Source organism: Aspergillus fischeri, genomic scaffold (genome assembly GCF_000149645.3).
Source record: "Aspergillus fischeri NRRL 181 1099437636265 genomic scaffold, whole genome shotgun sequence".
NCBI lineage: Eukaryota > Fungi > Ascomycota > Eurotiomycetes > Eurotiales > Aspergillaceae > Aspergillus > Aspergillus fischeri.
This window is the reverse complement of record NW_001509761.1, coordinates 1,300,267-1,312,873: the sequence shown is the minus strand read 5'-3', so window position 1 is coordinate 1,312,873 and position 12,607 is coordinate 1,300,267. Positions and strand designations below refer to the sequence as shown.

At 47.7% G+C, this 12,607-nt stretch overlaps 4 protein-coding genes across 4 annotated transcripts, besides 4 other annotated features; all 4 read left to right on the top strand.

Moving 5' to 3' along the window:
* Positions 1-406: 406 nt before the first annotated feature.
* Positions 407-2,497, top strand: NFIA_005030 (uncharacterized protein; the record flags this gene model as incomplete). The annotated part of the gene is made up of 3 exons (XM_001259039.1): positions 407-556; positions 630-1,724; positions 2,081-2,497. 3 exons carry the CDS (start codon positions 407-409, stop codon positions 2,495-2,497), a joined length of 1,662 nt encoding a protein of 553 aa, XP_001259040.1.
* A 999-nt stretch (positions 2,498-3,496) lies between these two features.
* Positions 3,497-3,523: a microsatellite.
* Positions 3,524-3,574: 51 nt separating this feature from the next.
* Positions 3,575-3,602: a microsatellite.
* A 198-nt stretch (positions 3,603-3,800) lies between these two features.
* Positions 3,801-4,276, top strand: NFIA_005020 (uncharacterized protein; the record flags this gene model as incomplete). The annotated part of the gene is made up of 4 exons (XM_001259038.1): positions 3,801-3,812; positions 3,859-3,944; positions 4,000-4,092; positions 4,144-4,276. 4 exons carry the CDS (start codon positions 3,801-3,803, stop codon positions 4,274-4,276), a joined length of 324 nt encoding a protein of 107 aa, XP_001259039.1.
* Positions 4,277-5,804: 1,528 nt separating this feature from the next.
* NFIA_005010 (uncharacterized protein) lies at positions 5,805-7,150 on the top strand (the record flags this gene model as incomplete). The annotated part of the gene is made up of 2 exons (XM_001259037.1): positions 5,805-5,873; positions 6,350-7,150. 2 exons carry the CDS (start codon positions 5,805-5,807, stop codon positions 7,148-7,150), a joined length of 870 nt encoding a protein of 289 aa, XP_001259038.1.
* Positions 7,151-8,880: 1,730 nt separating this feature from the next.
* Positions 8,881-9,126: a mobile genetic element.
* A 1,006-nt stretch (positions 9,127-10,132) lies between these two features.
* Positions 10,133-10,166: a microsatellite.
* Positions 10,167-10,727: 561 nt separating this feature from the next.
* NFIA_005000 (uncharacterized protein) lies at positions 10,728-12,545 on the top strand (the record flags this gene model as incomplete). The annotated part of the gene is made up of 9 exons (XM_001259036.1): positions 10,728-10,873; positions 10,930-11,105; positions 11,160-11,245; positions 11,310-11,437; positions 11,496-11,613; positions 11,780-11,795; positions 11,854-12,118; positions 12,180-12,234; positions 12,285-12,545. The coding sequence occupies 9 exons, from the start codon at positions 10,728-10,730 to the stop codon at positions 12,543-12,545; spliced, it is 1,251 nt and encodes a 416-aa protein (XP_001259037.1).
* Between the last annotated feature and the right edge of the window lie 62 nt (positions 12,546-12,607).

Here is a 12,607-nt window from a genome sequence, read left to right as displayed (position 1 = left end):
GGCGCAATCCAATGTGACGACGATGCGTGAGCACGAATAGTGTGATATAAGCACATGGGAGGAGCGAACCGACGTCCGATCTATCTAGATCTGCGGGGGCGGAGTTGACAACATCCCATTTCAGCGGCCATTCGGAGAACGCCTAGACGGTCGATCGGCGCCCAGCTTGAGAGATTTGCAAGTTTCGCCACACTCTCCCACGGGATTTTCCGGCGGTGATGATGAGTGCTTTCTTTCGGATCTTGGGGAAGTTATTTTGTTTTTGTTGGTGGGGGGAGGAGGGGGGGGGGGTCTTCTTGGGTCCGAATTTAAGACAGCCCGGTTAGATCGGCGAGAACTCTTTCCACGCTACGCGTTGTAACGAATATTGGCTTGCTCGACGCAGACGGAACAGTTGATGGTCAACATGGCAAAGACTCCGCTGGGAAAAGTCGTCGAGGGGATGATCAATGCCCCTTCGCCCAAACCCGAGGAGGGCTGGACGCTCGGTTGGGATGTAGTGGTCTCCTACTCGGAGGAGGAAATCAACCAGAATCTGGCCCGGAGCTGGGAGAAGGTGGGAGCCTCCTTGACTTCTTGAAGGGGCTGAGCGAAGCCGGATGAAGTGCTGACGACGCAAACACACAAAGCACCGAAACGAAATGGTCGAGGAAATCAAGGTCTCGACGACGGTGGAGAAGCAATATGATGACTTTGACGACGATGACAGCGATCCAGTCACGCGGGACATCGTGATGAAATTCGGCGCCCCCAAGATCCAATTCGCGAGTGGCACAGCATCGCCGACGGTTAACCTCATCTTGCCTGTGCGCCAGGGAAGCTCTAAGCTCTCTACAAAGCCTTCTGCCTTTGAGTTCCCGGAGGACACATATCAAATTTCCCTCAAAAACATCCCCCTCGGTATGGTCAAGGGCGACTACTACGAGATACAAGCCAATAACCGCAGTGGGAGCCTGCCCCCGCCAATCGAGGGAGACAAGGAATGCCGATTCGAGAGCAAACTCCCCGATAATGCCCGAGACGATTTTGAGGTCTCTTGGGTAGTGCTCGCGTTCTCCCTGAAGGAGGGTGACCTGCAAGTGGCTGCCGAGATGGCGCCTGGCCATGAGTTGGACAGCACAAGAGCCCCGAATGAAAAAGCCAAACGCCGGATCAATGCTGGACGGGAAGGGGTCGAAACCGCGGCAAAGGTGTTCTTCGTCGGAACTCGCGCGACGGATTTCCAGTCCACGTTCAATGTCCTTCGACATGCACTGGCAACCATCAAGGACAAGCAACACTCCCAGCAGGGGCCGGTCCATCCGAACCTCACCCCCAGAAAATTTCGCATGGCGGTTTTGCAGGGTAGCACTGTCAAGCCAATTCTGTCGCTATTTATCCATGTCGTGGATGGGGTAGACGAGGGTGAAATCAACGATCTACAAATGAGATGGGCAGGCATCTGGCTCAATGCCAAAGTGGCTCCGATCCCATCGACCCACACGGCCTCCATCCTCATTCATCCCCAGTTGATCTACAAAAACCTGCTGTCCAATTCGCTCGTCCAAGAAGCCAACAAAGGATGGGTATTTGAACCCCTGATAGGGAAAAAGGGTGGCGGCATCGCCGTTGAGGCCAAATTCACGGAGACGCTCAGCGTCCCCCAAATATTTGTGGAAAGATTCCCTTCGAAGGGCGAAATAACCTCGTCCACGGTCGATCCATGGTCTGAAGATCTGAAAAATGTATGCCAACCTTTCTCTTGCGTTTGATCTTCACGCCCACTCACACCCCGGTTGTGGGATGCAAAAATTGGCGATGCCGTGCTGACCATACCTATAGATAGGAGCGACTGTTCATCTTCGCCAACGAGTAGGTTTTCATGAAAATGGGTTGAAAATTCATGCTCACAAGATGACCTAGGACATGGATCAACGCCCGGTGATTTATATCAATTGGGAATTTTCCACTACGACGCGTAGAAATGATTGGCATGGAAGAAAGATGAACCCTTATAACTATTCCACCGTTGCGGGAAGGATCTCGAAAGTAAGGGACTCTTTGGATTTCACCTATTCAAAACACTCACAACGTGCGACAGTGGAAGACAACGCTCAAGCTAGACCACGACATTCCTCTGAGAATCAACTCCACCGACTACGACATTACTCTCGAGGCCGACACGGAGCAACTGGCACAATCCTGGCAATTCAGTGAAGAAGAACTGTCAGTCGACTTCGCAGATAAAGTACACAATCTTGCGACTAAGTCGTTCTTCGCTGATGAGGACATGACCCGGGCAGTGGTAGCCCAGACAAAGGAAGAATTACGCAAAAACATTCCTACACTCACGTTTGGAGAAATGGGGCTAGGGTTCTTTCTTACCACTAATCTGCTTAACCCCGGGGCCAAGGTCATCAGGATCGATGAGAAAGTTGGCTTCCGGGTTCCTGGGAACCTATTACTGGTTGGACATGTTGTTCAAGGTCAGGACAATATCAAGTCAGGCAAGATCTGACGGTGGAGTACGATATGTGCTACAGTAGCACAAGCACGGTTTCTGGAGGAAGACTTTGACTGAGGAGAAGATTCTCAAAAATGCTACTTTAGATCAGGTGGATTATTGGAAAATAACTTAGCTGCACGAGGGCCTCGACAACAATATTTGATTGGTGTAGATGGTGGGTCTCCACTGTGCTGCAGGCTTTCTGGTTCCACTTGGCATGTTCACTTACTTTGGAATCGGTCATACATATCCACTTCGAATGTCACGGCCCTTATAGCGGAGCCAATCTTTAATGGTGTTGTGAAACTATGATATTTGTAAGCTGGGCTCAGAGTGGGGAAGATTTGCTCTATGCATGACACATGATAGTACTTGTTCGCTTCTACGGCTCGTGAGATTTTTTACCAATGTAGGCTTTTGCGGGACTGTCAGGACTTACTGTAGCATATGTGTCTCTGTTAGCGGTGAGCTGACCAAAGTAGGCTGTGAAACACCCACCTACCCAGTATTCTCTTGAGTCATGTCTACTCCGTAGAGGCAGATCGCAGTTCCACAGGCACAGTCCTGGCCCCACATTTTATGCTTGTGGTTCCAAATCATGAGGTGGAAAGTCGCTCCACCGCCAATGAAGTTATACTCTGTTATGACTCATGGGTTATTTTGGGTCAAGATCTTGAATGCTCTGAGGATCACTTACTTAGCTAGCTGAAGACTATTGGGCTACATTGTATGGGCCTTTCAGAAACCACTTTCTGTGCTCGTTGGAACGCGCATATTGCTCGCACGCTGGGATAATGCCGCCGCCTGTGAGGTGTCGTAAGTAGTTAGCAGTAGCCTTCCGAAATTGTCTGGGCTCCGTTGTGGCTATCCATCTGCACAGATCATTTAGCTAGATGGCGGTTCAAACCGCTGGGCCGCCCTCTTTTTTGAATACTTGAATCAATTTAAGAGGCCGCGATCAAGGAATTGTGGGTCTAGTACTCCAGTTGGTCGTGAAAAGTCCGAGGAATAAATAATAATGATAATAATAATAATAATGAGGGGCCTCGACAATCACTAGTGGTGTGTGCGTGTGTGATCGGCGCCATTTCAGCTTGTCTTCAGCTTGTCTTCAGCTAACCCTCGGCTAACTCTCAGCTAGTCTATCATTTGAGTGAAGATGCATCCATGCACTGTGCTGTAATTGGATGATAATGACTACCTCTTATTTCTTCACCCAAAGGTATAAAGTTGCCATCCCATCATACTCATTCCAATAATAACAACAACAATCCATCTTGATCAACCATCTCATTCCACATCATCCACCGCCATCATGTCTGTCTATGTGAGTTTACCTTCCTATATTCCATATCCATTACTAACCCCAAAAGGTCCTGCACGTCGAAGCCAAATCCGTCAACCAAGACGATCCAAGGTCAATCCAGCAAGTTCAATCGGCCGAACAATATCTGATGCAGTATATATTACCCATCCATCCCTACAAATCTATTTCTAAACAAAGCCGCTGTTAGGTTTGCAGCATTGGCCAGCGCGCAACTCGAGGGCTTTCAGACCGAGTACCCAAACCCTCATGACACTTCCGCATTGCGTGAGCGCAACATGGAGTATGACCCGTCTTTTATCCTTTATTTAGGCTGAAATCTAATAAATGGTAGATTCTCCATCCCTGATGATCTGAATCTTGACATTAAGCGCATGGCTAAGGACGCCCTTGAAAGGCTTGGTGAGTTTGCGACCTTTACTATTAAAGACAAGGTTTCCGGCGAGAAGAAAAATCCGTTTGCTTAATGTGCCTCTCCTGGGAGTGAATACACCTATTGGAGAATTCCAATAGCTCAGATTAACAGCCCGGAGGTGAAGCATACAAGGAAGAAGAATCAACATGATTAGTATCTAATTCCATAAACCTTGTCTCCTTGGTCCTATAAACGCAATCAAATATACATGTCTCGCAGTATACTCAATATACCCTTGGCATATTTGGGTGAGCCACTGCAACAAGTCCTCACCCAGCCTGCAGCGTGATGTTGGGTATTATGAAAACCTGGTCTATCCGGCGCCGATGCAACGTTTCCTGGCCAGAGCGAATTTCCCCCAGGCGTTTATACACACATCAATGTGGCTTACGCTGTGATTGATCCCGACACCTTCGAGATTAGGCCCAGCCTGCTGGCTGACATTAATCTCTTCGCGAGTCTCACTGATCTTAAGAGAAGTGATCCTGATCTGAAAGTGTATATTGCCCTTAGCGGTTCGACGTACAGTTCCCAGGGCCCTACCGAACATACATCCTCAGACCTCGCAGCCTCTGAAGCAAACCAGACGGCATTTATCAAATCCCTCACGAAATTCATGACTGCCTTTAATTTCGATGGAGTCAGTCTTGATTGGCAATATCCAGGGGCAGAGAAAAGGATCTCATCGTGGCCGTTCTGGGAACATGGCTCGGGTATGTTATTTGGTGGTCTTGTAGTGCGTTTCGGCCTCGCCAATCGTGGAGGTGAATCTTCGTGCTTGTCGCGGTCGGCTCGTCCCGCTAATTTTTGTTTTCTCGCGTCGCTCACGGTACGACCGTTCAATTCTGATCGAAGCAGCTTCTTCCCTGATACAGGTTCTCTGGACCAATACAGTGCGTCTCGAAACCGGCCCGTAGTCGCTACAGGCTGTCTCGGAACTCCTCTAATTGTACCGATGTACAGTACAGTCTAGTTGTGGTAGCTTGCATCTCGCCTTTTTAGTTGGATACCAGATTAGGTGAAGAAGCAATTTGTTGGTATTGAATCTCAGCTCAGCCACGTAATCAGACGATCTAGTACTTAGCACAAATGCACAGACGAGGTCTGAGAGCTGCAAGTCTCCTGAAAACCATCTACTTTGATGATGATTTGTTGTCGCGGTTCCACACTGCTCTACTATTGAGCACATTCTCAGCTCGATGAGGTAGACACATCTCAAGGTACATTGCTGTGGGGTAGGGTAACTCAAACCCACATTTGCCACGATGATTGATAAGAAGAGAAATTCAGCATGGTCCTGATCGAAAATGGTTCTTAAGTACCCTCTTTCTACCCACCCCTGGAATCATCATCTGTGGCATGGCAAGTATCCAGATACCACCTAATGACAAAAGTGCCCCGAGATGGCTTCTCGATCTACACGAATGGAGGATCCAGCCTTATACTGAGATTTCGAAGGAGATCCTTGACAGTGAAGGATATGGCGTGGTTTCATACACATGGGGGTACATTGCTTAATGGGACAAACTAGAGACAGACCTCCCCGAGGGTGTTGTTTGGAAGGTACCCACTACGTCGAAATGGCCTTTGTTGAAGGCACGGGAAATGATGCAGAAGATCGGGACTCGTTATATTTGGTGGGACTGGATGTGTGTCCCTCAGGTTTGAGAAGGCGATGACCCTCTCCTGTACCAGGCCAAAGGGGAGGAGATTGGGAAACAACTGTGAGTAAAAGGCGAAAAGAGAGGGAGCTCGCAATTTGATCACCCGGCTGTGCCCTTATTGCCATGACCCCCTTGACGTGGAGGGAGACAGAATGTCCTTGTTGAAAAGAAAACATCTGACATTTTCCAGGCACATCTATAGGAAGGCAAGAAAAAGTATTATCTGGCTTCATTTAACTTCATGGAAAGGCGATTCAGCGCTCAAAGAGATACTTCTCTTGGAGATGTCGCGACCTCACTTTGTGGACCCATATATAGTGGAAAAATATACACGTAGGGTTGAAAACTGGGTTAAGATTGCCCAAAAAGATGAACGTTGGTTGGTCTCGGGCTGGACCTTACAGGAAGGGGTTTTGTTGGGCGACACTCGTCTCCTTGATGGAGAGGGACATGTCATCTAGGACAACCGGTTTTGCAATGGCCAGGACGCCGTCGTTCGTGACCTTTCGCTTCCCATCTCCGTCCTATGTCACAATCTTGCTTCAGCCTATTTCATCCAAAGCGAAGGGCATGATCCGGATCCTATGAGACCCGGTGCTGGTCAATTTGGGCATAGACCGCCCAAATCACCCGAATTGGTGATTTGGTTGCGCCGGTCCATCAAAAGACTGGTTGAATCTGGCTTAGTGGGTTTCTTTGAATTCAGCCCCCTTACCATCCTGGCTGGCAAGAACGGCCGGGAATATGGTTGGATTGAAGACTCCTGCTGGGCATTGGAGAATATCGAAGTCACCGCAAATCTGTCCATGGAAAAGATCAAGAGAAGATTTCTATCCGCCCTGGTAGATAAGTATCAATGGATGATGCTTTTTCTGCCATTCCCAGAGAAGGGACAGGATTCGAAACGACCTTTCCAGTGGACAGATATTGTTGACGGTGCCTTGCTACCCGTTTATCTCTTCATTGTTGAGGACCATGTCGATCCGGACTCGACTGCCGCGACGCAGCCAACTCTCCATTTCTCAGACGCGGATTTCACCTCAGAGAAGCTCCTTCTCAAAGCGCCTGACCGCCAGAAGATGCGCCTCTTTCGCGTTTCAGAAGATCATGTTACATATTTCCGCCACTATCGCCAGGACTCGGATGGGTTGCGGATAGTATCTTCCCGGTTGGTCAGTTTGACAGATGATCCGCTTGTGAGCGGTGCATGGTTGTTGCCATTTTGGATTGTCGACACAAAGGGGACTGTTCAGGGGAAATGATGTCTGCTGCTGTTGCAATTCAAGGATTTGACTTCTGTTGATCAGCCCGCCCGTGCAAGCTTTGGTGGAATGATTGATGTTTGGGGAGTTGGATCGGAAACAGTCGAGGTCACAGAGATGATCTTGGATCCTTGCTAGTCTGGCGGGTCTTGGTGTTTTCAAGCTGCTGAAACTGTAGCAACCACTTCTGCGGAGTTTCAGCTCGTCCTGTGCGAGTCCAAAGTGGAGAAAGGAGTATGGTATCCTATTGACGTAACGAGGCAACAATTGAGTAACTAGCCAGAAGGACAAGCAATGGTACTACTGTAAGCTCTTCCGTAGATCAACGAGAATTCTTCCTCCAGTATAATGTATCATATCATCCCATGACGAGAGAACTGGGCGTCATGATTATACTCTATGCCAGCTTGAAGGACAAACTTATTGTTAGTGCCTATTAGTTGAGGCCTACACCATTGGTTACTTATGAGGCTGCTGTTCGCCACAGATAACCGAAATATGGTTGAGACAGCCGTTTAATGAGGATTGCATCCTTTAACATGCTCCTGATGTAACGGCCGGTCCCAATCTATTGCCCAGGCCAAGCCTGTGCGATGTGATCCCTCAGTTCCCCAGGGTATTTACTCACCACTGGTCACCCAATTTTTACAACATACATTACCAAAAATATTAGATTAAGATATCCTCCAGTCTGACCCATGATCTACGAAAACAAGAGGCATGATAACACCCAATATCACTGTTACAGCATAGATCGACTGGTCTAGTGAACTGGCAAAAAGACGGTGAAAATCGACGATCTGTCCATGCCCCAGTGCAGGCCGAGTAGCGCCATTCGAAACCAGCTTGTTCTGCTCCGTCTAAACGATACGTGTCTCCGTCACACTGAAATGAGTGTTGTTCACTGCCCCCAGGCCATGAAAAAGTGATTTTGAGGGTCATAGTGGTGACTTTCGTGGAAGGTGATACGTGTGTCTGCGGACTTTCGACGGGTATTGGGGGTACATGCAAGATGAAGTTGGATGGCCAAGGGAACCCATCCGTTAATGAATTTTATCGAACGGCATTGTTTGGATGGAATTCCTTCTCGATCAGTCACAAACGCCATGTTCACCGACACGTGCTCTACACCGAGGATCTGCAAGGAGCCAAGATAACTGATCCACGTCCACCAGAACATCCCAAGTCACACATACCATCAACCAATTTAGTGCAATATTCGTCAACATCTCTACCTCATTCATGTACCCATATTTAGAATAAAAAATCACGGCTTATACATTACCCTCTCTCTGGTCCCCATAATCACACTATTTGGGTCAAACTTGAACGCAATAGAAGTAAAAGACAAAGTAGTATTAAGAAACTAGTTAATCACCGTTTCCACCAGTACAAGAGAAAAATTATATCATTGGTTTCACAGTCCTCAACATATGATAAGGCCAACCAACCACGTTCACTAGTCCCAGAAAGGTGAGGTGGTTGACTGATGAGAAGATATTTTCGTCTCTCTCCAGAGTTATTGACGAAATGGATGGAAACCTCAGTTGCAGACATTATGTACTGAAAATGAAAACTGAGAATAATTGGGAGATAATTTGGAGCAACGTATATTTGATCGAAGTTTGATCGAACAACGGGAAGTTCCGAACAATTAGAAGATATGGGCTGCGTTAAACGGACGAGGGGAGAAGAGATAGATCCATGAGCAGCAAGAAGAATATTGGCCTTTCTCGTACAGTAGAGGGCCTAGGTGCTGCTCCACGCGAATCCATAGAGAGAATCCATTCTGCTAGCGAATCATATTCTAATTGGGTCAGGGTATTATTGTTTGCGCGTATATCGACACGAGAAGTTGTCCTATTCAGGCGGTCGCGTAGTGTAGACCAGGGCATATTAAAGTTCCACGCTTCTTCCAGAATAGAAGAGATCTCTTTAGTTTGAATAGATTTAATAGCTAATAAGATCCTACCCTCTCGTTCGGAAGAGACTCGCGAGTATTGGGCTCGTTTTGGAGGCATGGTGGGTGGTTGAATAAGGAGGGTACGCGTGCATGGGCGATTTTTCGCGGCGTGGGAGGTTCGCGCGGGGTGGGCGGTCCGTAGGGGGATTTACGTTAGTTCCTTCCAGCACGGAGCTTTTCTCAGCGGACTGGTCACCCCATACCATTAGCTGAGGCGGTGCAACATGATCGCCAACCCCGTTGAACACCTTGCATGGCACACCTGGAATACCAATTCCCAATTGGCAATAAAGACGGCTCCCGGTCGGGCCTGGTAAAGGGATTATGACAACAGGATTGTGTGGATTCATTCTATTGCTTCAATTTCATGCTACTGGAGTTGAATGGCCCGCCACTTCGCCTTGGTGATCAGGAGAGGTGTTGATCGTGTAGATTCAGTCAGCTGAATGTCAACAAAAGCAAATTGCTAGTGGGAACCGATGTTCCCCATTTTTTCTCCGCTTTTCCTGCTGTATTAGCACAGGTTTGAGATTCAGCTCGGGATGTTCGCAGGCCTGCTTGACGGGCGGCTGATCAGACAAGTGGACCATTTCTTCACCCTACAGGGACCAACAAAAATCCCTCATATTCACTGCCACCCGGTTCGTGATATGTAGATCCAGCTAGGCCACTAAGTCGGACAGTTCATCGAGCATGTGGGATGCAATGAATCATTTCTAGAATCCAAGTGGTAGGAGTTGATAGATTATCGGCTAAAAACCACCTATGAACAAGTCCCACCCAAAAGGGGCAGGTGCAGCGAGAAACACGGTTATTTGATATGTCGAGTCTGTTGAGTGGCCCACCTCGGAGTTCCTAGATATATAAAGCTTCCTCTTTGTTCTTTTCATTTATTCCACTCTTTGCAACATCGTTCTACCACGTTCTAACGACCAACCCACTGCGGATACAACATTTCTTCAACTATGTCTGACAGCAATGAAAGCAGTAATGATGTCCAGGGTCCATCCACCCCCTCAAATGGACAAGATGGTGGAAATGGACAAGACGGTGAGATGGACTACAACCACCGGGGTCAGGGCACGATGAGCAGTGACTCTAATGCTACCAGCGACCAAAGGAGAGATGCTTTCCTTCAAAATTTACAAGGTGCACAAGGGCGATAAAAGCACCGACGAACTACCTGCTTTCTGAATTTCAAAGGGAGCACTTCTTGAAGGTACCCTGAAGAGTTTTCGGGATGAAATAGTGAAACAAAATAAACTTCACAAGAATTAGTATGTGGAATGTGGATCTTCTTCTGCCTTTGTCTAAATCGGCTTGATGCTTACCTATTTGACATTCTCTGAAGCTCTCGGCGGTGTTTTTGCACCAAAAGCGGTGCCGAAGTACCCGATGAAAAGAAGTTAGAAGAATACGTTGGGACGAAGACAGATGAAAATGTTGGTAGCCAGGAGCAGCGGAGCAAATCGACTTTGAGTCACTAATTCCCCCTGTTTATCTCTAGGGCGATTTCATAATTTACATCCAGAGTCGTTTCAAGAAGCCAGGTGGTCCTCTTACCGATGAGGCTAGAGAAGGTCGCGACTTGGATCTCGGCCTTGATAAGCCCGTATGTCCCTCCTCATTCTGATCGGGGTCTTCGAAACTTACCCCGTGCAGAGTGATCCCAGGGATCTTCCAAAGAATGAACTCTCCCGAGTCAAACCCGAGTTCAAGCCCGATGACTGGAAGGCTACCGCTGGAAAAGCGCCAGTTATGTAAGATACTACTATCTCAATTCTCGCTATGGCATTTTAACATGCTTTTGAAAAAGTAACCCGGCAGATATGGATGAGAAGCACTGGGGCATTGTCATGCGCAATAACGGTGTTCTGTGTGGGCTACATCCTCAGGGCGAAATCGCCAAGGAGATCACACTACCCTCTGGAAAGACTGTCACCATTCCTTTGATTACCGTGCCAACTCCCGCCAGAAAAGCCTACTGTCCCGGTATGTTACATCCATGACTTATTATATGTTTGTTACACAACTAACTTCTCCCAGCCTTTGCTATCAAACCGAGGGCTATAGCGCCCCATGACATCACATTTGAAGACAAGGACAAAGAGAAGGTGTCTGATGACAAAACGGTCTGCATTACCTTCATAGGAAAAGATATATGCATGCTGTGATTTATATCTGACAGCATTGTAGAAGTTGTTTTGTATTCCGAGGTTCCGGATCACCGACAAAACAAGCGTTGAAGTCTTCGAGACCCGCAACTCCTTGGAGAAGTCGTTGGCTGAAAGTGGATTTACTCAGCACTCGGTGAAGGGCGGCGTGTCAGTGTTTCTTTGCATTGACTGTCTCGAGGTCAAGATCACTAATAAATAAACGCAGAGGTGGCACGATAGGCCCTGTATCAGGAGGCTTCAGTGGCGGCTATAATTCTCGCACTGATAACATCAACGCCGATGCCTTTTCTGTCGAGAGAAAGTACATGCATATCAGTTTCAATGTAAGTGAAGCTTCCGCAGGCGTCACAATGAAATGCTGATAGTGGTCACAACTAGTACCCCAGGGTTCAATTTCATTTAGATGAAAGCCAGCTTGAACTGACCACAGAATGTCAGACTGCTCTCAAAGAGCTGAGAAAAAATCCGACAATGGATTAATTGGGCAAGTTTTACAAGCAGTTTGGTACGGAAAAACTCGATATACTGCAATGAGTAAGCCAGATTGGCTAATCTTACTGTAGGGGAATTGTTTGAGCCTGAAGTCCATCTGGGTGGTCGACTGTTTTCTACTGAGGAGTTTGACGGAGTTGTAGGATCGACAGTTGGACAAAAGATCACCAATCTTAAGATTGCAGCCGGCGCCTCTTTTTCAGGTGGAGGGTTCTCGGCGAAAGTCAGCGGCAAATATGAGGAAGCAAATAATAAAAAGGAGGACATCAAATCGGCCACAATGACCCAGTCAATTAGCTGGTGTGCTGACGGAGGCGACACCACGCTTTGCAATAAGTATGTCCGCTCGACGTTCTACGACACTTGTTACCTTCAGGAATTGACATCTGTGTTCTAGCGCTCCCGCGTGGTGCCCTACTGTTGCTTCATTTTACAACTGGCGTGTGATGCAGGTGAGAGCAGACCCAGTCATCTACTCCCCCCAAGACTAACATTTCCACAGAAAACCAAGCTCGTCAAACTCGTGGACCACATTGGGTTGCTTCCCACGTACAACGATATCCCGTGTCTCACTCGAAATATAGAGTGTCTTGCTGCTGCTGAAAAGGACTGTCTTTCGTTTTCCAGCGAGAATTTTGTCAATTTTGCTCCTGTCCCATCACCGGAATATTGTGTCTCTGATGTATCATTCAAGATACCTATTGCGGAACCCAGCACTCTCTTCTACGATAAAGAGGATGAGAAAACAAAGATCAAGGTATAAGGTTTATTCAGTGACAGGAAAGTATAGTATTTGGACCACTGACACCACAATAGATAAAGCTC